General features: G+C 39.0%; 1 protein-coding gene across 2 annotated transcripts in view; it reads right to left on the reverse strand.

The window, feature by feature from the left end:
• The window catches only part of PALLD (palladin, cytoskeletal associated protein), a 408,346-nt gene that overhangs the window by 368,485 nt on the left and 13,626 nt on the right, over positions 1-26,235 (reverse strand). For both annotated transcript variants that reach the window (XM_030312774.1, XM_030312775.2), the window contains exon 2: positions 19,505-20,496. In XM_030312774.1, coding sequence (XP_030168634.1) covers positions 19,505-20,415 — 911 coding nt within the window. In that variant the 5' untranslated portion in view covers positions 20,416-20,496. The remainder of the gene's footprint in view (positions 1-19,504; positions 20,497-26,235) is intronic.

Here is a 26,235-nt window from a genome sequence, read left to right on the forward strand (position 1 = left end):
ATATGGGAATTAAAGGGCAAGGGACCTATTTGCAATGAAATATTTTGTTTAGTGAGAAGGTTGAGATTACTGATCTTAAGACCTAAAGATCTTAAGATATTTTTTTAAGTATATTTATTTATTTTGAGAGAGAGTGCAAGCAGGGGAGGAGCAGAGAAAGAGGGAGAGAGAATTCCAAGCAGGCTCTGTGCTCTCAACATGGAGCCCAAAGCAAGGCTCCATCTCATGAACTGTGAGATAATGATCTGAGCCAAAACCGAGTTGGCTGCTCAACCGACAGCCACCCAGGTGCCCCTCTAATCTTTTAGATCTTAATTAACTACTTTCTTTTGTTGACAATTGCAATGAATAAATTAGAGTTAGCTATTGCTGCTCTATTTCTATCAAATTAGATACATGCACAATTCCAGAAAGTGAATTGTCATCAAGGATTTTTTCCCCCAATTTTTTATAGCATGTAATTATTCCTACATAGAACCTGAGGACCACAGCAAGTTGATGAAATAAAATATTATTAAGTTGTATACCATCTGCACTGGTGGGAAACCTGTTTGAAAACATAAAATCAGCTTGAAGTTTTCATTAACACAAAAATACACATTTAAGGCAATATTTTAGGTGAGTACATATTTGTTTAAACATTATTTTCATTTCTTTAATCTGGTATTTATTTTGAAAAACAAAAATATCAAAACCCAATAAATTCATACGTAATGTTTTGGTTTAAAATTGCACCTCCCCTTGGGAATGCAAGCTGGTGCAGCCACTCTGGAAAACAGTATGGAGGTTCCTCAAAAAACTAAAAATAGAACTACCCTACGACCCAGAAATTGCACTACTAGGCATTTATCCAAGGGATACAGGTGTGCTGTTTCTTAGGGACACATGCACCCCCATGTTTATAGCAGCACTATCAACAATAGCCAAAGTATGGAAAGAGCCCAAATGTCCATCGATGGATGAATAGATAAGGAAGATGTGGTATATATATATATATATATATATATATATATACACAATGAAGTATTACTTGGCAATCAAAAAGAATGAAATATTGCCATTTGCAACTATGCGGATGGAGCTAGAGAGTATTATGCTAAGTGAAATTAGTCAGTCAGAGAAAGACCAAAATCATATGACTTGACTCATATGAGGACTTTAAGAGACAAAACAGATGAACATAAGGGAAGGGAAACAAAAATAACATAAAAACAGGGAGGGGGACAAAACAGAAGAGACTCATAAATATGGAGAACAAACAGAGGCTTACTGGAGGGGTTGTGGGAGAGGGGATGGGCTAAATGGGTAAGGGGCACTAAGGAATTCTCTCCTGAAATCATTGTTGCACTATATGCTAACTAATTTGGATGTAAGTTAAAAAAAAATTAAATTAAAATAAAGTAAACAAAATAAAATAAATAAATAGGTCTAATCAGAAAAAAATAAAAAAGAAAAAAGTAAATTAAAAAGAAAAAAGAAAAAAGAAAAAAATGATTCACTGATAAAAAATAAAATAAAATAAAATAAAATAAAATAAAATAAAATAAAACTACACCTCCCTTATTCGATTTTGTATCTTCTGCTGTCCCCTGAGAGCTTCCCCCAGAGAAACTGTGGTTGAACTGGATCTTCGATAATTTTTGAAAATGCCTCAAAAATTTTGTTATATTAAGTGTTCATTCTCAAGTTTTAATAAAGCAGATACAACTTCAACAGAGCAATTTACCAGTCTAATTTTTTGGAGGAGAAAACCAGCTCTGGCATTTCTGTGTGCACCTTGGTAATGAGTTCCGTGAGAGTTTGAGAAGGTCATGGCCTTTTTAACTGTGTGATGCTCTGCTCTCTTTCTTCCTCTGGCTCTCACACTGTGTTTATACCATGCTGCAGGCTACATGACTGAAGAAGGGAGTCTGGGCTCGAAGGGCAGAGCACAGCTCTTAAAGGCACTCCTGATTCTTATGCTAGGCATTTCTTCCTTACCATCAATCTGGATTCTCCTTCCTGCCTCTATTTTAACCCCTAATTCAAACTGTAACCCTGTTGTACCTACCACCCTCCTCACCCTTCCCCGCACAGCATCCTGTGTTCTGTACTCTCCTTAGAGTTCACTCAGTCCAGGAGAACACACACAAAAAGGCCTGAGAAGACACCTGTGGTAGCCGCTCTTCAGATAGACTAGTGAGTAGAAGAAAATAGTAGGTTGTTGTTTTAAGTCACTAAGTTTTGGAGTGGTTTGTTATGCACCATTAAATACATAAAACACCACTTCAAATACGTAAGCCACGAACAGTTAGGAAGTCTGCCAAATAGCCAACTTTTGCAGTTAGTAATCCCAGAGACACCACTAACCAGGTCTATGTCCTTGGGTAATTTACTTATCTCCTTGAGCTTCAGTTTCCTCAAATGTAAAATGGTAGTACGATAATAAGAGAGCCCACTCTTTAGAGCTCTTGGAAGGATTGGATGAGAGAATGGATATAAAATCCCTAGAAAAATGCCAAGCATATGGAACGCCCTATTAAGTCATTATTGTTCTCATTGACAGAGAATGCATAAGGAAATTCCACCAATGACATAAAATGTGTTTTTGCACCTTCACATCTTTTACCAAATTTACAGAATTGGAATTGGCTTACTTAAAAATCCTTAAAGCAAACAATGAGGAGTAAAAGGGAGGATAGGGTTGGAAAAATAATTTCCAAGCCAGATAATTTGCCGGTGAGTAATCTAGAGTTTACCTTAGCAATTTCAGGGTAAAGCATTTCAGGAATTGGTCATGATCCCTTATCTAGATTTTAAGGATTATGGGTCATCTTATCTCAAAGGTGTGGGAAAAATCAGAAGATGAAGTTATTAGTTGAAGTTATCAGGTGCCAACTAGGAAGAGAGGATAAACTAAATCCCAGATGACTCAAGGCAGGCTTCAGGAAAGGACTAGATCCAAAGGTGTTGTCAAGGTACAAGGAAACCACAAGGGATAATGTATCGCCCTGGGGCTATAAAGCCATGTTACCATTCTTGAGCCTGCAGAATTAGAAGTAAAAGGGAGGCTGCAGATTCCTGAACACAGAAGAGAGCATCATTCTGAGTAAGGACCTTCTTTTGATGGGGAAAGTTAGCATAAACCCACAGGGAAGAAGTGAGGGAACCAAGTCCCTTGAACTCCCACGACCTGTCATGGCTTCCCGGGGCTGAACCCAAACAGAGCCTGAAGGAATCTGTTGAATTCCACAGGTCAGCTTCTGAGGGCAAGAGTGGGATGGAGGAGAGCGGAAAGAGAATCTATTGGGCCTCAGAAAGATACCAGTCAGAGGATCCTGGGGGACAAAGTGACAAGAGCAGACTGATAGATCCTCATATTTAAATACTCGTATTTTCATAACCTTAATACAATTTTGTGGCAGCTTGACTAAAGGAGTATTTTCAAATTTCTTTTCTGATCCATTAAGAAGACATAGGGAGCCCAAAGGAAGTATTGTCTTCATTTCCTTCCATACCTAATACTCCAAGTCATAAGGAAGCAATCTGTGGGCATTACTCTTTTCAGCAATGACTCATGTCACTTCAGGATTGCTGTCACATAAATGTTGTGGTGAGCAAACAACTATTGGTTCACAAACAGCTAAGACAAATGCCACAACTGGTCAGCAAAGCAGGGGACTCTTGTTTATTAATTTGTTTCGCCTGGTGGTTTGATCTGGAAATGTTTTATATATGGCTGTCTTGATGGTCTCTAACACTCAGCCTTCTTGGAACAGTGTCGGATGTCATCTGCTTCAAATCCTTCAACCTTTTTTCTTTCTCCAATTCTCTTTGTTGAGCCTTCGTTTGTCTATAATTTTTTAACCCCCGACCTCAAGCTTGCTGACTGCTTTGATAGTCTAAGATCTGCTTACTGGGTTTGGTTGACCAAACATAGCCACGCAGGTGAGGTTTTGAGAAAACACTACATGCCAACAGCCTCAGGTAATTTCTGACAGTCATCACCCATCATCCCGTGGACATTAAGTAGAAGAGATTAGTGCAGGTATGGCATTTTATGTGAATGCTGAAAGGCAAACTAAGTTGGGATTCTAGAAATCCACCCAAGGGATGAGCAGTCCTGCTAGACAAAAGTGCAGCAAGAGGGCAAAAGATATATTACATGAGGCAATGTGAAAAAGAAGTTATTTGCAATGTGGATGTGAGTGAGAGAGAAGATGAACCCAACTCATCTTTCAGTTTGGATCATAATTTACTTTAATTCCATGCAAGTGAGAAAATTTAACATTTCAACTAGAGCAAACTGTAATGAAAGACAGGTTCTCGGCTGGGTTTGATCTTTTTCTGATTTGTCAAAATCTGAAAGCCTGAAAACCATCAAAAGAAGAGAAGAAACACATGTGGGCAGTTGAGGCCTTGAGGAAGACCCCATGGGGTCAAGAAACTGCTGAGACCACATAGTGCATTCTGAATCGGCACTAGTCTTGTGTTCTGAGGAAAATACGGCTTTGTGAGCTCTTGAGGTATGTGTGGGAAGCTGAACTCTGCTGGAAGGCAATGAGCTGCTTCTAGCTCTTGTTAGAAGGCACACCTTTAAATTCCAGAGAGCTAAATCCATTTTACATAGTATCCTAGATGAATAAATGTTAAGATTTTAAGATTTACAGATGAAAGAGACGAGGTAAGTACGAAACATTTTAATTGGCAATGTAGGCTACAGGTATACATTATCTATTATACAGTGGTAGTAAAATTACTTTGATTTGGAGTAGGATAGGCACACCTCATTATAATGGATTCATCATTCTACCTGCATTGGCCTGTTAGGAATTGAAAAAAAAAATACAATCAAAACACAACAATTCTCTCATATGAGAGCGATTTTACTTGTTGTTTTTCTGTGAACTATCTGCTATTTAACAAAGAGTGATGGCATCTTTAGTTTGAGGTAGCACATTGGCATGTTCCATTAATCAATAGTTAAACAAATGGGTACTTAAAACATACGTCCCAGTCCCTCCAATTAAAATTTTTTTTCTCAACTATTAGGACCGTAGGATAGAAATGAATGGGTCAAGATATTTGTAGAACTGACTGTGTACACATGTTTCCTGTAAATGAAACTGACTCAACCCTGAGGTAGGATGGTGCTTTTCTAGAGAGCTCTCCTGATTACGCACATAATGCCCACCCCTCTGTAATTACCACCCCACGTGGCCCCTCATGAATTCTCTGGTGAGCTGAGGATTATCTGCCATTTTGATGTGTGCATTGATTTTCAACGCCGTAACAGCACTCATCCTACATACTGTCCAAATGTCAGTTTGATTTCTTCCATACTGATACTTCCCTTTTAATAGCTGCCTGTTCAAAGTTAAAACTGTGTATTCTGTAAACAAAACAAAACAAAACAAAACCCCAAACCTTATTGTATTGTATTTTACAACGGCCTTTTGTTGAAGATGTCTATCAGCAATCAGTTGAACTAACACGTTGTTGGTGTTGTTGGGGCCCGTTCCTTCTTTATTTCAGGCAGTGATAATTTGTCCTTGTTCTTGGAGCACAGAATGATTCCATGTATGAGGATTCTGGCCAACATATGCCAACACATTCTTAATTAAAACGCTGGCCACTACGCACAAGAATTAAATAGTACCACACCGGATTACAAATCATATCTGTTATGTTCTGTTTGGGATTACTGCTCTGTTTACGAGAGAAAGAGAGAGACCCGGCTAACTGGCTCTGAAAGTGGAAGTTAGAACCCATGTTTTCACAAGCTGCAGCAATGGAGATTGCTCCTGCTAATAAAGATGCCGAGACTCCCTCACGCAGACAACACAGAGTGTCTAGAAGTATATGTGATGTAAGGTTTTGTCCCGAGGACCAGGAAATCATTGGTCATGGCTCTTTTCTTTTCCAAGTTTTTTGTCTGGAGCAATGGAAGGAAGCAATTCATGGACATTTCGCTTTTCAAGAGATAATGGCTACCGTAGTAGGTGTTTCTAGTGGCATGCTGGGGTTCACCTGAACTTTATTGGGGCACGATTCTGTAAGCAAGGCTGTGTGTCCCTCTGATTTTATGGACACTAGAGTAATAATGGTTGAAAAGTAAAGACTCTGGCCAGTTGGATAATTTTTGTAAGCTATTCATCCTTTTGTTTCTTGTTTTTATTTTATTTATGTATTTATGTATTTAATTATTTATTTTGAGAGAGAGAGGGGGGTGCAGGTGGGCGAGCGTCAGACAGAGAGACAGAATCTCAGGAGGGGCAGAGAGAAAGAAAGAAAGAAAGAGAGAAGGAGAGAAGGAGAGACAGAGAGAAGAAGAGAGAGAGAGAGAAGGAGAGGAGAGAGAGAGAGAGAAGCAGGGCTCACCCGATACGGGGTTCGTGCTTACCCCAAGTGGGGCTCAAGCTCATCCGAAATGGAGCACAAACTCACCCGAAGCAGGGCTTATGTTCAACCAATGAGGGCTGGAGCTCACCGATGTGGGACTTGAACTCCCAGACCCTGAGATCATGACCTGAGCCAAAGTCAGATGTTTACCAACTGAGCCACTCAGGTGCCCGTCTTGTTTTTATTTTTATTTTTTTTAATGTTTACTTATTTTGAGAGAAAGGGGGAGATTTCACACGAACACATGCATGCATGCACTAGCAGGGAAGGGGTAGAGAGAGAGGGAGAGAGAGAATTCCACACTGACAGGGCAGAGTCTGAAGCAGTTTCGATCCCACAAATTCTGAGATCATGGTTCAATCCCAGGAACCATGAGATCATGACCTGAGCAAAAATCAAGAGTTGAATGTTCACCAACTGAGCCACCCAGGCACCCCTATTTCTTGTTTTTAAAATGGAGATAATATTATAGCTTAGTGAAACTAATATACCATTCATTATAAGACATCATTATCTATTAAGAAAGGAAAAAAACAGTATGTAATACCAAAAGGCAAACAACTCAATTAAAGTGAAAAAAATAAACAGTTCTGACCAAATTTGTATATGCACAGGTAATCACAACCATATCACAACTATGGTCAGATAGTGACTGTAAAATGCTCTCCACTGCAAGATGCATTCTAATTATGGAGATGCTAAAATGTGACAAAATATATGTCTTAGAACCCAAGAAATATGGCAGCATCTACCTTGTAGGAAGAGTGAGTTTATATGTGGGAAGAATGTCTGGCATGTGCTAAGTTCTCAAGAAAGTCAGTTATTAATATCATTTTTTCCATTATTATTATTAGGAGAATGACAACAACATTCATAAGGTCTCAATTTCAGTAGCTCTCTCAGAAAAAGAAAGAGGAATTCTTTTAACTTGTGACTTTAGAACGATAAGCAAAGGGTTTGAGAAGAATGGAAATGACATTCTAGCATGAGCTTCCTACAGTTTAGTGGTTTAGTGATGACTTCATAGACATGTATGATGTGGTTGAATGCTACAGTAAGTTTCTGGTGTTAACTTCCAAAGTCTCCTTGTGAGGGGATGACAAAGCCTGTAGACAGGAGTGACAAGGCCTAGCTAAGTCCTTGGCCTTGACCAAATCCTCCTATTGGTGAATTATACCTTTTCAGTATTGTTAGTCCAGAAAGCTTAATGGTCCATGATAGTTGCTTCATCATAACCAACTTCATATAATGATGTAGAAAATTCTTAATCTCTGTCTGTGGTGGCTCAAAATCCAAAACTGAAACAAATATTTTCTACCTATCTCCTTAGCCTTCATCAACTATGTATCTATTGCCTTCCCTATGTATAAGCACAACTGAAGTGTTCTCTGCTAATGAAATTGGTCTGTGATAACTTCGGTGATGGTAAAAATGATTTTTTTACTACAATGTGTATAACAAGTCTTTTTTTTTTATTTGTAATTTTATTTTATTAAAAAAATGTTTTTAATGTTTATTCATTTTTGAGAGTGAGAGACAGAGCACGAGTGGGGGAGGGGCAGAGTGAGAGAGAGGGAGACACAGAATCCCAAGCAGAATCCACGCTCAGCACAGAGCCCGACGCAGGGCCTGAACTTAAGAACTGTGCAATCATGACCTGAGCTGAGGTGGAACGCTTAACCGACGGAGCCACCTAGGCGCCCCGAGTCTTTTTTTTTAATATTTATTTATTTTTGAGAGAGCTCAAGTTGGGGAGGGGCAGAGAGACAAGGACAGAGGATCTGAAGCAGGCTCTGTGCTGACAGCAGCAAGCCTGATGCAGGGCTTGAACTCATGAACTGTGAGATCGTGACCTGAGCCAAAGTCAGACGCTCAACCAACTGACGGAGCCACTTAGGGGCCCCCGTATAATAGATCTTTCAAGTAATATCTTGTTTCCTTAATATATAAATGTTTATCAACTTATGTGTAGAAGTGTATGGAAAAAGCCCTGTGTTTAACTCATTGAACTACACTGTGTATAAACCATCTTTCAAGGTATCAATTAACATCTTCTTTCATTAAGATGCAAGTATTTGTAAACTTAGGTATAGAATGTGAAGTAAAAATGATTTTGAAGATCTCCCTGGCTTTTAAAGAAAGAACCAATTAACTTCAAATGAAAATTTTCTTTCTCTCCCTCCCTTCCTAACTTATTTCTTCTCCTTTTCACCTTTGTCTTCCTCCCCCACTCTCCCCACACTCCTCCTTCTTCTTCTCCTTCTTCTTCAAAGATTCTCCTTCAATACTTGGAAATCCTTTTAACCAGACTTACCTTCTATTCTTCCATTAGAAAATACTTTTCCAGTTCCAGCAACTAAGGCTAAAACTTCACCTTAGGTAAAAAGAAATCCTATTCGGTAGGGTATTTTTATTTAGGTTATCTGGCCCACATGTGGACCATATAACCATTGCTTAGAAACTTGTTTTATGGCCTGATTTCCCATATGCTATTATACAGAATCAGACTTCACTGTTAGAACTCATAATCAAGAGAACAATGTTTCCACTCGGAATTAATAATTTTCCTTCCTTCCTTCCTTCCTTCCTTCCTTCCTTCCTTCCTTCCTTCCTTCCTTCCTTCCTTCCTCTCTCTCTCTCTCTCTTTTATTTTTAATTTTTTACCAGAAAAGGCTTTTTATTGCCAGGAAATGCTTTTCTCTATCAGTGCTCAGGTGACTAGCAGTTTACTCCTGTTCCAGCAGATATTAACTACGGCCCTATTTCTTGGCTCAAAAACATTAAAACTGAATAGGAGAGAATCCTTTCTATTGCTACACATCATTTGAACATGCCAGCTGGTAGAAAAATTTTGCATTTTGGTCAGCAGATTCAGCTGCATCAAGTTTCAGACTTATAATTGTATTTGCTACACTTATACTTATAAAGTAACTCCTTCTAACCGTCAAAAGAATGCAACATGGAAGTGGAGTGCTTGAATTGCTGTAATTACGCCTAAACAGGTTCAGTGATCCGTGAGGCAGCACTGCCCTAAGGCAAAATGAAGAAACAGTCCAGAAGTACTTTAAGCAACTCTACAGAAAAGACTTGAGGTGTTGAGCAGTTTTGACTGAAAGTATCCATCCCAAACTTCAGTCAAATTCTTTCAAAACAACTGTTTCACAGGATTTTGCATAATAGTAAATTAAACTTCCAAAAAGCACATTCTTTTCCTATTGAGAGCTTTGCTGGATGGTATAATACTTAGCAGGAAGAAAATACAAAACCAAAGCCAATATATCTAGCTGGGGGAAAAGCCTGCATTTGTTACTCAAATTATTTTTAGAGTTTTCTTCCTGCTGAAATTATTGGAATACAAAAACAGGGAGTGGTTAAAGTGTTGGGGAACCACTTTCAATTGGCTTTGGCAAATATTTAACAAGGAACCATGAAGTTAACTCAGGAAAATGGCTAAACAATTTAAATGCAGCAAGAAAACAATAGTCAGAGACTTGATTTTTAGAAGGCTTTCCAAGTTGTCGGTAGTCCACAAGAAGGCTGACCTTCACAACTTCAAAATTTAGGAAGAGAGGATGGGGAGATAATTAGTTGTAGGAGGGAGGGGTAGAGATGGAAAGAAATGACTTATCTTTGGCTTTGATCCCATCCTTTGAGGCTGTGAAGGAACAGAAGGCCAAGTGAGGTAAAAGTTGACAATAGCCAGAGACCAGGGGACAATATCCCAACACCCCAAGGCAGCCTGGGTATTGATTCTGACCTTGAGATACAAATCTAAGGTTCATGGTCCAAACAGGATCAAAACACCTTTCAAGATATATTGTATTCCTTACAAATTATGGTTAGTCTATAAAGTTGAAGTGTTCCTTCTCTATAAACCCTGTACCACTGGGAATACTTAGCAGTACAACAGAGAATTGTAGCATGAAGATTTTGAAGAAAGGAAATAGATTCAAAGATTTTTGAGAAGGCAGAGTGTAGGGAGCTTATAGCAAATCAAAGACAATAAACAATAAAGGTGAACACTTTGTAATAATAATTACTTTATAACAATACCTTAGTATTTTTTAAGCTATTACTATGTGCAGGCAGAGTTCTAAACTCTTTCCTTGTGTTAATTGACTTAACACTCATCATAACACTAGAGGTAGGTACTTTTATTATTCTCATTTTGCCAACAAGGAAACTGAGGCATAGAAAGGTTAAATAACTTGCCAAGGTGACTGGACTGATATGTGATAGAGGCAAGATTCACACTCTTGCTTCAGAATCTGTATTGTCAGCCCCTAAACTTCTGCTCTTTGTTCCATAGCATTTTTTTAAAAAATGCACAAGCATTATTTTTAATTCTAAAGGGATTCTCTGTGACTCCCCTTATTTCCTCTGAGAATTTATGTTGATGTTTGTTTATTCACTGCTTTTCTTATAAAATCCAGAAACTTGGCCATTGAGATGTTAACTTGAAATGATGGAATCAATTCTTAGAACAGATGCTGCTGTCTGATTTGGCTACTGCTACCTCATGCTATATATCAATACTGTTATAACCAATTCAAATTTATAACCATAATAACATTTCACACTTGCCATGAATATCAAGCTTGCTTCTTGATTTTTTCTTGAGATATCCCTATGAGCAGCATTATGTGCAGTGGAATTGGAGTATCACAGCATCATGGCGTCATGGGTTGACCAAGAACAGGTAATAAGATAGCTGCTGTTACTCTGTAATGTTCAAATCAGTAAACAACAATTCCACAAAACAGGCAATATTTCCTGGGTTCAGTGATACTGAGTTATCCTATTTCACTCACTGATCTATAGAAGCAGATTCTATATTCATATTAATGATGGTTTTTTGGCAGTTAAAGCATCATAGAGGTATAGCTCATTTTTCAAGTGGGAATTACAAGTGGGTAGATATTGGAATGGAGATAGGGGCTGAGAAAGAATGGAAAGGATAGGCAAGAGGACAAAATAGCATGATAGGTCATAGTGCCTTAATTTATCAACTCACACAAATCACCTGTGAGGAGGAATCAGAGATAAGGTTTTCTTCATCTCTGTGAAAATAAAGGTGCTATTCTGTTGTTTAATCTCGTTTGGTTTCTAGTTCAATAGTAATTTGATGTCCTAGGAAACGTTGTCCTCTGTAAAATATAGAAGACTTAGTTTCTCGAGTCAATGCAAATGTACAGAAAAAGAAAAAAATTAAAAGATTTAGAAATAAATAAAGGGAAATGATAGAAGAAAAAGAAAAACAGGAAGCTATAAAATTCAGTGGTGTTGTTTCCTTTGGATTCTACTCCATTTTGCTTGCTCCCATTTACCAAATATGATATACATTGAGTATAAAATTAGCACAATTTACATCTGTGTCTCTACTACCCGTCTTAAGCTATGAAACGTTGCAAACACAGTTGATGCCCTCTACACACCCCTTACTAATCACGTTCCTCTTTATCTCTACTATTATTGCTATCTGGATTTAGTATTTGTTATTCCCATGCATTTCTCTATACTCTTATCATATCCCCAAGCCTGGAATAGTACTGTTTTGCAAATTTAACTTCATATGGATGAATTTATTCATGTAATCTGCATCCATTTTTTGGCAGCTTTTTTTTTTTAGATTGCTATTATATTTGTGAGTTTCAGACCTACTGACTCATGAAACTAGTTCATTCACTGTGTGAATATATATCAAAACTTAGCCATTTTCTTATCTTTTTTCTAACTTGATTGAGACACAATTGACTTATAACGCTGTGTAAGTCTAAAGTGTGCACTGTGATGATCTGATACATCTATATATTGTGAAATGATTACCACAATAAGATTAGTTAACATATCCGTCATCTCACATGATTACAAGTTCTTTTCTTTTTTAATTTTTTTTAACATTTATTTATTATTGAGACAGAGAGAGACAGAGCATGAACAGGGGAGGGGCAGAGAGAGAGGGAGACACAGAATCTGAAACGGGCTCCAGGCTCTGAGCTGTCAGCACAGAGCCCAACGCGGGGCTCAGACTCACAGACCGTGAGATCATGACCTGAGCCGAAGTCGGACACTTAACCGACTGAGCCGCCCAGGTGCCCCTACAAGTTCTTTTTTATGCGTGTGGTAAGAGTGTTTAAGATCTAGTCTTTTAGAAATTTTTAAGTATACAATACAGTATTGTTCACTGTACTGTGATATACGTTAGATCCCCAGAACTTATTTATCTTTTAACTGGAAGTTTGTATTCTTTGACCAACATCTCCCCATTACCACCGTCCCCCAGCCCTTGGAAACCAGCATTTTAATTCCTGTTTCCGCAAGTCTGCCTGTTTTTAAGATTCAATGTGTAAATGAGATCATATGGTATTTGTCTTTCTCTGGTTTATTTCACTTAGGGTAATGCCCTCAAGGTCCATGCATGTTGTTGCGAATGGCAGGATTTCCTTCCTTTTTATGGTTGAATAATATTCCCTAGTATATATGTGCCACGTTTTCCTTATTCATATAGCAATGGACACAGAGCTTGTTTTAAAATGGCTACTATCAAGAAGACAAGAGATAATAAGCACTGGTAAGGATGTGAAGAAAAGGGAACCCTTGTATACCGTTGGTGGGAATGTAAGTTACAGTCACCATGTAAAATGGTATAGAGGTTCTTCAAAGAATTAAAAAGATAACTACCATATGATCCAGCAATCCCACTTCTGGATGTATATGTGAAGGCAATAAAATCACTGTGTCAAAGAGGTGTCTGTTTTCTTTTTCATGAATATTTAGGTTATTTCCAGTATTTTGAAACAAACAATGCTGGTATGGACATTCTTATATATGTATCCTTATACACATGAGCAAAAGTTCTTTTCGGATACATAGCTAGGAGTGAAGTTCATTTATTCAATACATATTTATTGAGCATCTGTTATGTGCCAGGCACCATTCTAGGCCCTAGGGACACAATAACAAGAATCAGATGGCAGTCCCTGTATTCAAGGGTCTCATATTTTACTCAGGGAAATGGACAATGACAAAAACAAGTAAAATGCAGAGTGTATCAGATAAGGTCTATGGAGAAAAACAAAACAAGAGAGCAGAATAGAGAATAAGGTGGGCAGGATCTGTTCTTTTACATCGAGTAATCATGGAAGGCCATACTCTGAAGGTGAATTTAAGGAGAGATATGAAGGAGATGAAGTATCGAATCCTGCATACATCTGAGGGAAGAGAACTTCATAGAGGGAACAGAGAGGAAACAGCATGTGCACAGGCCCGAGACAGGCCTGAGACAGGAACATCCTGGCATATTGGAATACAGTAGGGACACCATTGCGTCTGGAGTCGACCGAACAGGAGTATAGCAGGGGATGAAATCAGAGAGATGGTGCCTAATTATTAACGTTTAGAAGGCCTACAGATTTTACTCTGGGTGAGATGAGAAGGCACTGGAAAGCTTTGCGTTATTGATCATAGTTTTATTAAAAAGAGTCATGCTAGGTGCTGTATAGACTGTAATGAGTAAGGATGGAAACAAGCAGACAGATCAAAGAGGTAATACAAATACCTTAGGGGAAGATGATGGTGGCTTGGACCAGCTAATGATGACAGCCTGATTAGTGGAGGTGGTGTGAGGTGGTCTGATTCTAGATTCTGTATCAACGGTTGAGCCAACTGGATTTGCTGGATGCATTGGATGGTGTGAGATGCGAGTAAGAGAGGAGACAAGGATGACTCTAAGGTTTTTCCTTCGAACAGCTGGAAAGAGGATTGTCACTTGTTGACATGGAGAAGATTTAGGAAGAGAAGGTTTTTGGAGAATAACCAGAAGTTCAGTTTGGGATATATTAAATTTAATAAACCTATTAGATATCCAAGCAGATATATCAAGTAGGCAATCGGTTATTAGATAGAAGTTTCGGGTATGTACATCTTCAACTTTATCGTGTATCACAAAATTGTTCTCCAAATTTTGCGTATCTATTTACATTTCACGTTGCTGTAACAACACTTGTATGGTCAGTTTTTTCATACTGATAATCTAATGGTATTATCTGGTGTCGCACTGTGACAATATTCTATAACAAAAACAAACAACACTCCTGGAACTAAGCCATCTGGGTCTTAATAAGCACCGCATATTCATAACCTACTGGCTAGTGGTACTGTTGCCATGCTTTCCCAAGCCAAAGCAATCCATGACCAGAATATACTGATGTCCTTAGTAAGAAAAGTGAATCGGTGGTTTGTTTCTATTTCTAATTTCTTTTGAGGAGATGGAAATTTCTACAGACAGCGTTGCATAGATTTGATGTGGTTAATTCTCTTGTTTTGGCTTTTGATGATGATCAAAGTCTCACTAATGTAAACTAATTGGAAGCATTGGAGGCACTGGGTTTTGATTTTAAAAAGAAAGAATTTAATCACTTTTAATTACATATATTAATTGAAACTTTACTAAGCTAATAATGATGAACGACTAGGCATCTTATGAGATACGAGTAATTGTACTGAGAATATTCGATATGTTTGGACAACTGCTGGATTCACTTTTTTTTTTTAGAAAATGTTTTTAATGTTTATTCACTTTTAGGAGAGAAAGAGAGAGAGAGAGAGAGAGAGAGAGAGAGAGAGAGAGAGAGAACGAGTGGGGGAGGGGCAAAAAGAGAGGGAGACACAGAATCCGAAGCAGGCTCTAGGCTCTAAGCTGTCAGCACAGAGCCCGATGTGGGGTTCGAACCCACAAACCGTGAAATCATGACCTAAGCTGAAGTCGAACGCTTCACCAACTGAGCCACTCCGGCGCCCCTGGATTCACTTTTACTGCAATAAGTCGATGTTTAAAAGTGTTTTCCTCCCTTATGAGTATGTACACATTTACCTCGCAATACAATTTGAATATGAGGATGGTTTGGACTACTGTTCATAAACTGGGAATGATTTGTTTTGTTTGTAGTTATTTGATGGAGAATATCTACTTCCCCCCACATCCTAACATTTTTTGGTTTATGTTGATTGACTTACTTTGCAGTATTACCTTACTGCAAATAAACAGAATGACCATGAATGGCTATTTTTTTTTAACATAGAACATATTGTGAAAATTATCAGGGCATCATTTTCTTTAAAGATATTTGGAATATGAATTCCAGATGGTAGCCCCACTCATGTCCTTTTCTGGAGCTTTTCAGTAATCACACATAACAAGCAAAACAGCAGTGACAGTGGCTAAATCTTCTCATGAGTCACTCAGTGTCTGATTAGGAATCAGAAGACAGGAGTCTGGTCTCTATGGTTAATTAACTATTTTTCTGTTACTAGGCAAATAATCTCCTAGTTTTCTGAGTTCCCTTATATGTAAATGGTTTGAAATATATGGTTGCCATAATAAAATATTTTGAAAAACATAAAGTGAAAATATGAGGTCTTATTTTAATAATACTGGAGGTACTTTTGAACTAAAATTCTTCATGAATTTTTCACCAACTCACAAAAGTTGAGAGAGGAGGGAATAGGCAAGGCGATGTCTGTATACTATTGTAAAGAAGTACATGAGAAATATGAACCACTGGGACATAGTCACAAAAATTTATGAATTCTGACTCAATTTTATTTAATGTAATAATTCAAGTTGTTAACGAATAATTTGTGTGTAATTTGAGTAGTATCTAAATTGTATATGACCTCAGTTATACATAAGCTTTTCTTCCATTAGTTTTTCTCTTTTGTTGAGGCTTTGTTGGAACTTTGCAAGAATAAAGAAGGCAAACAGATTTTTTTCAGTCCTCTTTGTGGTTATAACTGGTATCTGTGCCAGCTATATTTGTGGGAGAATGAAGTAGAAAAGCCTCGAAATGACTGGCCTGGCTTCAATCCTACTGTTTCCACCAGGCCTCCTTTTTAGTTGGGGTCACTTTATCTACATCTGCAAGTTTCACTATGTCCAGGTTCCCAGACCAAATGGTTTCTATTTAGGCCACATTTAAGAAGCTCCAGGCCAGCAGCTTAGTAGCCCAGTCTTGTCAGTGTAACAATTTGTTTCCCGATTCTGAACCCAGCATGAGTTTAGTCCCTAAAGTCCTGCCTCATTTAATCATACCTGAGTCTCTATTTCCTGCACTGTCCTATTGTTCTTTGGAGCAGCAGCCTCGCCTTTTCCTTAACTAAACTCTTGAAGGGTAGAATTTTCTACCTGGGCTCCTGTCCCTGTGTCTGGAACCTGATACCTGCTGCCATATTTTCCTGTGGTGCATTCCTTTGAAGTCCGTCTGGACCTTACCATTGGCAATTGCTCCACATTGCGCTCACCTGTCGTACGGTTGCTGACTTTTCGACAGCTGAATGTCTCCATGCTTACCAGTCAGTGCCTGTTAGGCCTTTGCTGATTGCTTGCTTTGGGTTCCTCTGACATCCCCTTACTCTCTATGGGTTCTGTTACCTGCTTCTGGGATCTTAGACCAATCAATAAGTCTGTGCAGTCTCTGGGTTTAGAGTCACTTGGACTGAGTCTGAGCCAGGTTCTAAAATGCCCCAGTATAGCGTATTAATATTTTATTTAAGGTTTTCTTCTTTTTTAAAAACAAATTTTTTATTTGAGAGAGAGAGAAAGAGAGAGAGAGAGAGAGAAGGAAAGAGAGAGAGAGAAAATGAGTGAGAGAGGGTCAGATGGAGAGAGAAAGAGAGAATCTTAAGCCCAATGCAAGGATCAGTCCTAAAGACCCTGGGATCCCAACCTGAGCCAAAATCAAGTCAGACACCCAACCGACTGAGACACCCAGGTGCCCCAGGTTTTCTTCTTCATGTGAAATTTCCTTCAAAGAAGGTTATTTCTATAGACCCTCAAGTCTCATGTGGAAAAGGAACTCAATGTTCCTAGGCATTTGGTATACTGACAAAAGCATGGAAGAGAGTACCAAGATCTTTGGAACAGAAATTAAGAAATCCAGCACCCATGTACACTCCCCTCTCAAAATACAGAACAAAACAAACAAAAGCTCCAAAAGGATATAAAAAAGACCAGCTAACCTTAAACAATGGAGCATTTCATCAAGGACTTAATTACTCTAAACGGGCATAATTTGTAATGTCTAATGGGCATTGGGCATGGACTTTGGTAGACCAGGAGATGACAAGGGAAAACTAGTTAATAATTCTGTGGTTACTAGCTAAATTAATGCTCCCCCTGCACACAGCCTCCCCCCACCCCCAGCAAAAAGGAGACAGAAGCATGAATTTGATGTCCTCCAAATTATTAAATAGTTCAATGAACTTTAATACAGTAATTATGGTCTGCTCACCTAAATTAATCCTTTAATATTAAATGGATTGTTTTTTGTCATTTTTGACAGGGTGTGGTAAGTCTACTTGCCACGATAATACGTCTGAAAGGGGCTTGTTTTGGTAAGGCAAATGTGAGTGGAGTCATATGTAGTTTGAAAACCTGTGGAACTGTTTTGAAGGACTTGTGAAAGTATTTCTCCTGCAGAATTATTTGTCCCAAGATTAGTAGGTTAAAAACAACCCAAATAGAATCCAAAAGAATCACACGATTTCATTTCCATCATAGGCAAAATGATAAGGAAAATTCTTTATGGGAAATATACATAAATGCAGAATTGAGGATCACGTAATGAAAGGAACCCATTAAGAAGTTTTTTACTGCCCCCTGCTGTCAGTTTCTAAGAGCAATATTGTAAAATTACTGTAAAGAGTGACTCAAGAAGAATTAGTTGAACAAATTGGTTGGAAAAAAAATTCCCTGCCTTTAATTACACCACGTTTTAGTCAGTAATGCTAATGCTTACTTCATGTTTGTGAGCAATACCCTGTCAACCCAAGAAACCAACTCTCGCTAAGCGTGTACTAGTGGATGTAGGGTAAGAGGCCAAGTCTGCGGCTTGTGAAATGCTATATTAATAAGAATGTACCAGCGTTACAATTTTTAGCGGATGAGATCTACTTTACTGTTTGTCCAAATTTCACAACGTCAAATTTACTGTTTAATATTTACATAATCTAGGTAAAACACTCTTCATAACAGCAAAACTTTCAAAGTAAATGAATGAATGGCTTATTTTTGTAGTGCAATCCAACTTGAAACGTTATTTTCACTTTGGCATATAAAATTAAGACATGAGAAACAATAAAAATAATAGATAATACTAATGCAGCCGTCACTAGACGCAAGGCACAGTTTTATTTTTTCACACGTGTGATGTCATCCTCATAAAATAGAAGGAGGGAGGTTTTAGTTTAATTCCCATCTCACAGATGAAGATACTAAATGACAACGTAACTTGCCTAGGTGACACAATTGATAAAAGGTGGAGCCATGGGTGGAAACCCTGCAGTCTGATTCCAGAGTTACTCCTCTTAACCTCTTTGCACAGAAAGTGCGAACTCGGCAGTGAGGGAGGAAGAACTTAACAGAAATTAGAATGGTCATGGTGACGTAAGTGTATATTGCCTCCAACCAACCACACACTCGTTGAATCGTGACCTTTTTGCTACAGCCATGCTGTAGTGGCCGGAGCCTGTGTATAAACATCACACCTGCATTGTTTTCAGTTGGCTTTATCTTTCTTTGTTTCCTTGGTTGCATTACATTGAAGGTGCGTTGGGGTGCTTTTTTTTAAAGTGAATATGTGCCCCCTTAGCCCATGCCTTAGGTCAGGGTTAATCTTGTGGTTGGCCACTGCACACCTGTGCCTTTCATCTCTATGCAGCCAGACAACTTCTAGTTTTAGCCACACTGTCAACCATCTTCAGCAACTCGTATTCAAATTATGCACACACTTTCACAGTGCTTTGAATACATGAGTTGCACATTTTAAGTTTCCTTGGATGCTATTAATTCTGGAGTCCTGTTTAACAGGACATTTGTGCCCCTCTGTGCCTGTCCAGTCCTTTGCCTTCCCTTTCGTAGCACATGGTTCATGACAACAGATACATTCCACCCCTGATAACTGGCAAAGCTACTATTTGCGATTCTAGGATGCTTTTGCCCTGCAGCTGTTTGAAAACACGACTTCAGGTTCCAGAGGGCTAACTATCCAGGAAATCTCATTCCACATTAAAGTAAAACCAAAAGTCAACACAGATCATTTGATCTTCATAATAAAAACGTTCTTACCTGACCCGAGGAGTTGGGTTTCCGGTGACTCTACACTCTAAGTAAACTTTACTTCCTTCTGCCACTTCTTGGCTCCGAAGCTTCTGGATGAATCTTGGAGCTGAGGGCAAGCGGACTGCATTCTGAGGCTGTGGGTGAGGCATGTTATTGCATGGCACTGCCTTGTTCTGGTCTTTCTGGTAACGATGCCTGGCTTCGGGCAACTTGACCTCTGCTTCCATCTCCTGTTGGTCTCCAGTGGGGCTCTGGCTGGCTGAGGCACCCATAAGGGCTGATGACTGATTTTTAGGAGACAAGTACCCACTGTCTGGTGATGAGGACTCCCCATTTGGGCTTCTATTTCTCGGCTTTGCTGCTTCTCTAAATATGGACGTCAGCTCCTCAATGAAATTAGCCGCCTTGTCACATAGCTGGCTCTGGGGGCCAGTCTTACTTTGATATGCTGGTTTGGGCTTTACACTTGGATTGGGAGTTTTTGCACCACGTTTTCCAGACTTTCGGAGGCTCCGGATATAGCTGGGGCTGGCAAGCAGGGGTGATATGGCAGGTTTCCTCTTTGAAGCAGGTGAAGAGATAGGGGCGGTTTGTTCAGGCAGAGGCTGGACAGGTGTTGACCTATTATCATGAGGTCTTCCTGAGGAGGTTGACTCACCAAACTTGGTCTCCTTATGGGAAGGGTTTTCACAGAGGCTTACAGGAGAGGTGTTGAAAATCTGCGAGATCTCCTTTTCTGAGTCAAAATCTTCTGTTTCGGAGTTGGCGATAGATCTCCGGGCCAGGTCAAGACTCTTGTTTATCTCTTCCTGGCTGAGAAAAGCAGATAGCCCAGGGAAGAAGTCAGCATTCTTGCTTTCTTCCTGCATGTCTGATAGGGAATCATAGAAGGAGTCATGAGAGGAAGTCTCTGACATAGTTGAATAGTCTTCATACACTCTTTGTCTGCTCTTAACAGGAAGGCCAGAGGCACTGGAAACCAGTTTACTTCTTGTGTCCTGAAAAACAACACTGACAGAATTGCCATTAGTAGTATTGGGTGTGTGGGTGTGTGTGCGCGCATGCGCAAACCCTCACATGTGCGTCTATTATCATACTACTACTAATCTACAAGTTGGGAGAAACATGAAAGTGAAAAGTACACTTTTGTAAAAATCATTTTTCTCTATCCTTTAAGTTGGAAGAAACATCAAGTATACTTGTGTTTATAATTTATCATTTTAGTTTAATATTTTCTTTGTGGGTGAATATTAAGTGTCTCACTAACCAGCGACGAGTAATTCAAAAAGAAAATATCTGCAGTAGAGACTAAAGAGTGTAGTAGGGCACTCTGCACTTCTCAGAGCCTCCTTTTCTGTCTCCCCCCCGCCACTACGCACCTCATTAAAGCTCTAATTTCATTAATGTATGAGATTAGTAGCTTGTTGATATTTTAGTAAATCTGATTCTGCTTATCTCACCATAAACCACAAATACATTTTGATTCCAACTCTTACTTGTTTTCAGTTTTCAGTGAAATATTTGAAATCTTACTGGTTCACTTTTTCCTTGTGTCCACCTGTGTGCATTCATGTTTATTCATTCAACAGTTATTTCAAGACATAGTTAATAATCACTTGCTGAGTTTCAGGTGCTAGAGTTATAGTTATGTTCTAGACTGGAGACACAAAATGTTTTGTAAAGGGCCAGATGTAAATACTTTTGACTTGGTGAGCTGTACTGTCTCTATTGTAATTATTCAAATTTGCATGGCAGCATGAGACCAACCATAGGCAATACATAAATGAATAAGCATGGCTATGTGCCAACAAAACTTTATTTATGGACACCGGTATGGTATTTGAATTTTATATAAGTTTTACATATCAAAAATATTGTTTTTCTTTCGAATTTGATTTTTTTCAACAGTTAAAAAATATATTAAAAAACATTGTTAGTTTGCAGGCCATACAGAAATAATGGTAGGATGGATTTGGCCTAGGGGCTAAAGTTTGCTGACTCTTGATCCAGACTAAGGACATAGTCCTTATGTTGAAGGAGTTAAAAGTCACGTGAAGTTGTGAAAGCAGGGAGGTGGAAAAGATATTAAACAAATAATATAAAATTTGGACAGGGTGTCAAAGGAAAGTGAAAAGAGCTTCATTGCTATGAGTGCCTAACTTAACCTTTTAAGGATATATGAGAGTACTTTGTGCCTTGCATAGGACATTTATATGGAAACACCACCAGCATTTCCATTTTCATTGTATGGAAATACCACCACTAGTTTCATTATCTGCAAAATAATTGGGCAAGAATTGAAATTCCACTGCATTTTGAGCTAAATATTATGAAGCAATGCCTCTCCTGTTACTCTAAGTATGCTATTCTTTTTCTGTATATTGTTCATAGAATGATAGAGGGAAGATCTGGAAAACTTAAGAAGGGAACTTTGCCTCAAGATTGAGTCTAGGAGTTAATAAAGGAAGCTTCTTGGATGTGGTAAAACTCAACTTTATAGGTTGGGTCAGGCGTAAACTTAGACATTCATTCTCCATAAGGTAAGTGGGCTTCATGAGGACAGAACTGAGTTGCTTGTCCAGAAGCAGTTTCCCACCTAGGGTTTCTGCTTAGAGTGATGAGATTTTGTTTGATTAAGTGAAATGTTCTTTTCTCTCCTATGACCAAAAAAGAGCTAGCTTGCATTTTTGACCCCTAAAAGTCTCTAATCTCAAAGAGCATTACGTAGAGGCATTCCAGAAATCTACCTTGAAGATTTACCATCACATAGGATGCAGGGATTCATAGAATCTATCAATTCAACAGAAGATATGTAATCAGATTTTAAAGCTCAATATTAACCTATGACATCTTCTTTAGTTTAAATTTGTACTTGTGTCTCAGATGTCCTCTTGGAAAATTACTCTGTTTTGTGGGCATCATGAGATTCTCCACATTCTAGTCCTAGTGTACCTACTAAGATATATTACCCTCTATTCTCCTAATAAATCTTACAAATCCATTACAGTGGTCTTGTCACTTTATATAAAGACATTATAATGTCTTTATAACATTACCCTAATTTCTTTGTCCTGTCTGTGCTCCAGAATGGAATCATTCTGATTCCTTACCAGTTCTTTAAAAATTTTTTTAATGTTTTTATTCAGTTTTGAGAGACAGAGAGAAACAGACCATGAGCAGGGGAGGGGCAGAGAGAGAGGGAGACACAGTATCCAAAGCAGGCTCCAGGCTCTGAGTTGTCAGGGCTTGAACCCATGAACTGGTAGATGATTTAGGAGAAGCAAATGTAGGGGTCAACTCTTGAATTGTGTGACGGCTCAAGTCATCAGGCAACGTTGGCCCAGAAGAGACATGAAAACTGGAAGAGACATGCTTGGGCCAAAAGTATACTGAGGGAAAAACAGACCATATTTCCATTTCTTTCTTTTTTTTAAGTTTATTTATTTTTGAGGAAGAGAGAGAAAGGGAGGGGGGAGAGAGAGGGAGAGAGAGAATTCCAAGCAGGCTCCGTGTTGTCAGCATAGAGCTCGACGCAAGGCTAGATCTCATGAACCATGAGATCGTGACCTGAGCTGAAATCAAGAGTCAGATGCTTAAGTCACCCAGGTGCCCCCCTATTTCCATTTCTTGCAAATTTTAGTTTTCTTTGCAAGAGAAGCTATTGGCCTGTTTATTTGTTTTTGGCCTTGGAGAAATTAATATTTTATATTGAACTCAGTGTGAGAGAGATGGGGAAATGTGATTTTGAACAATATGGGTTTCTGCCCTCATGGAACTTAGTCCATGAGGGATACAAATAAGTCATAAGCATATATAATTTAGTGTATCAAGTGCCATGATGAGAGAAGAACAAAGTGCTATGTTAGCACCTAGAAGGAATAATAGGATTAGGACCAAGACAAGTTTTACAGAAGATGAAGCCTATTGGATAATATGTAAAGGGCACAAAAGAGTTAGGCAGGTAAAGAGGGCAGCGGCAGAAGCATATACAAAGTCTTGGATCCCAGGGAGAGTATGGCAGACTCAGGTAACTCAGCTCCAGTGAAACAGAAATCTATCTGGAGAGGGGAGATATCACCAGAGACAAATTTAAAAAGCAGGAGTGGGGTTAGAGGGCCTGAAACCATGTGAAGAACTTGAATTTCATCTTTGGTATGGTTAAAAGACACAGAAGACTAAGTATGTGGGAAACATCACCAGAGTTGCATTTTAGAGAGATAACTCCTGGTAGCCTGACTTGATGACTGAGTCAGGGGAAGAGGAAGGCAAGTTGAAAGAAGGAAGTCATTGAGAAGGCTTTTGTCCTATTCTCAGAGTTATGTACATTTCTCATTGCTTTAACTTTGACACTCATCATCTGAACCTCCTTTTTAGTTTTGGATAATTCCTCATATTCTGAGCCTCTGTGAGAAAGTAAGCTCATTTATCATAATGGAATGTGAAACCTCCAAATATTTGCTTTCCCAGCCCCTTGGAGCCTGGGTACAAGTCTTGGCACATGGCAATTACATGCGTCCATCTTGGACTTTGAGGCAGGTTCCATGGAGAAAACACTCTAGTTTCTGGCAGTGGTAACAGATGCAGCAGCATGGAGTATGGAGGGGCAGCTGTGGTGGCTGTGCAGAGGCCTGGAGGTGGAGCTGAAGTGTGGACCAGTCAGCTGTGACAGCAGTGGTAGCTACACGTGAACCTTTTTCTGGCCTTGTGGTCTGGCCTCCAGAATACACTCTGGGCCTCATTCTGTGAATTGCCATAGCTCCTATCAATCATTCGCTTTGCACTCAAGTTGACCAAAGAATATTTCTGTCACTTGCCACTAAGGAATATGAGTGACAGTAGAAAAAAAATATGACAGAAGTCAAAATAAGTGACATTGGGAAGAAAAACAGTGGACTGAAGCAATAGAGAGAAGATAGAACAGAAACGTGTGATTGACTAAATTCCAGAGACAAGATTATAGATTTCTTATTCAAACAATGGGATGGGTGTTGCCACTAACTTGGCATGACACAATGGGGGACGTTTTGAGGAAAAAAAACTTTAATTTTGATTTGCACCTTTTGCAACTGGGAACTCTGGTATTGTGTGGAAGGCAAGGTGAGATACTGGTATGTGAGAAAAGAGAACAAAACTAGACTGGGAAGTATTAGCTAAGGGTGGCACTATAAGACATGGGAGTGGATAAGGTCAAGGAAGAAAGAGAGAGAAAAAGGAAACAATCCTCCAGAGAGTTGGGGGGAAACCAGGAGACAGTTGTTAGGGAAGCTAGGCAAGGAATCTCACAAAGGAGTTCCTCTTTTCCTTCTGACTTAGCAACTGGGAACATTTAGCACCATTGGCCACAGCAGTTTTGGTGTATGTGACAAAGATATAAGCCAGATTCCAGATACATTGAGAAACTATGGAATGAAAAGAAGTATAGATTGCAAGTGCTACAGACTATTCTAAGAAGTTTATAGAAGGGAGGACAGATAGGGGTAGTAGGTGGACAAAAGTATGAAATCTAATGGGTTTATTTGTTTAGGATGTGGCACAGGTATGTGTTTCAGTGCTAATGGAATTAGCCAATGGAGAGGGAGAAGCAGAAGAACCATGTAAAAAAGTGGGGATGATGTATAGACCAGGTCTTCCAGGATGTGAGATGAAACGGGTTATTATAGTACAAATGACTTCAGGTTGGAAGGAACATTGTTCTTCCATTGTCAAAGGAGAGAAGTAATGGAGTAATTAAGGTGTGTGTGTGTGTGTGTGTGTGTGTGTGTGTGTGTGTGGTGGGGAGAGAGAGAGAGAGAGGGAGAGAGAGAAAGGAGGAGGGAGAGAGAGAGGAAGAGAGGAGCAGGGAGAATCTGGATACATGTATAATTGAAAGAAAGGAGAGTTCCTAGCTTGAGACTTCTGAGGATTTGGAAGTTTATAAGGAAAGGAGATGATTTGAAATAGCTGTTGTAGAGAAAGGGAAAAATTTCCTTAAGAAAGATTTATGGGCAGTGGTGAGGGTTTAGTTGAAGTTAAATGTGATGTATTTATAATGTCATTAATTAGTGTGATTGCTCACTTCTCTTCACTGGAGCTCAGCAGTCCAGGTGAAACTGTGCAAGTAAGATGCTCCAGGTTCTGAGGCACAGGTAGGATGGAAAGAAAATGGACAAGGTTGTTGAGAATATCAGCAAGATAGGGGTGGATTCTAAAGTCTATGCTGGATTGGGATTCATGGGTAGGAGTTTGATCATAAAGAGATTAAGGGACTGAAGGCCCAATGAAAGCAAAAGAAAGATGTAGTATGAATGACTGAGGATCTGGTAAGATGTATTGAGATAGTGAAATGTCTGAGTTGATCATTTCAGAGTCACAGCCTTTTGACTTCCGACTGCATTTAGAGTGTGGCCACCTGACTGTTTTTGACTGTTTTTGTGGAAAAATGCAAGAGTTTAGTAGTCTTTATGATTGACAAAACCTAAAATATTTATGCAGACTTTACCAGGAAAAGTTTGCCAACTCCCGCTATAGAAAATCAGCTACCTAATAAATTTGTCTAGCTTAAGCACTAGTAATACTAATCATGATAATGATAATGGCTAACAATGTATGGCTCACCATAGGTAGGAATTGCCTCAAGAACCATTATGTAGATTATTTCATTTAAAATTCCCACAATAAGCCCCAGTTTATAAAGAAGGAAACTGAGTCAGAAAATGTGACTAGGAGAGCCAAGATTCAAACCCAGACAACGACTTTAG

Source organism: Lynx canadensis, chromosome B1, assembly GCF_007474595.2.
Source record: "Lynx canadensis isolate LIC74 chromosome B1, mLynCan4.pri.v2, whole genome shotgun sequence".
NCBI lineage: Eukaryota > Metazoa > Chordata > Mammalia > Carnivora > Felidae > Lynx > Lynx canadensis.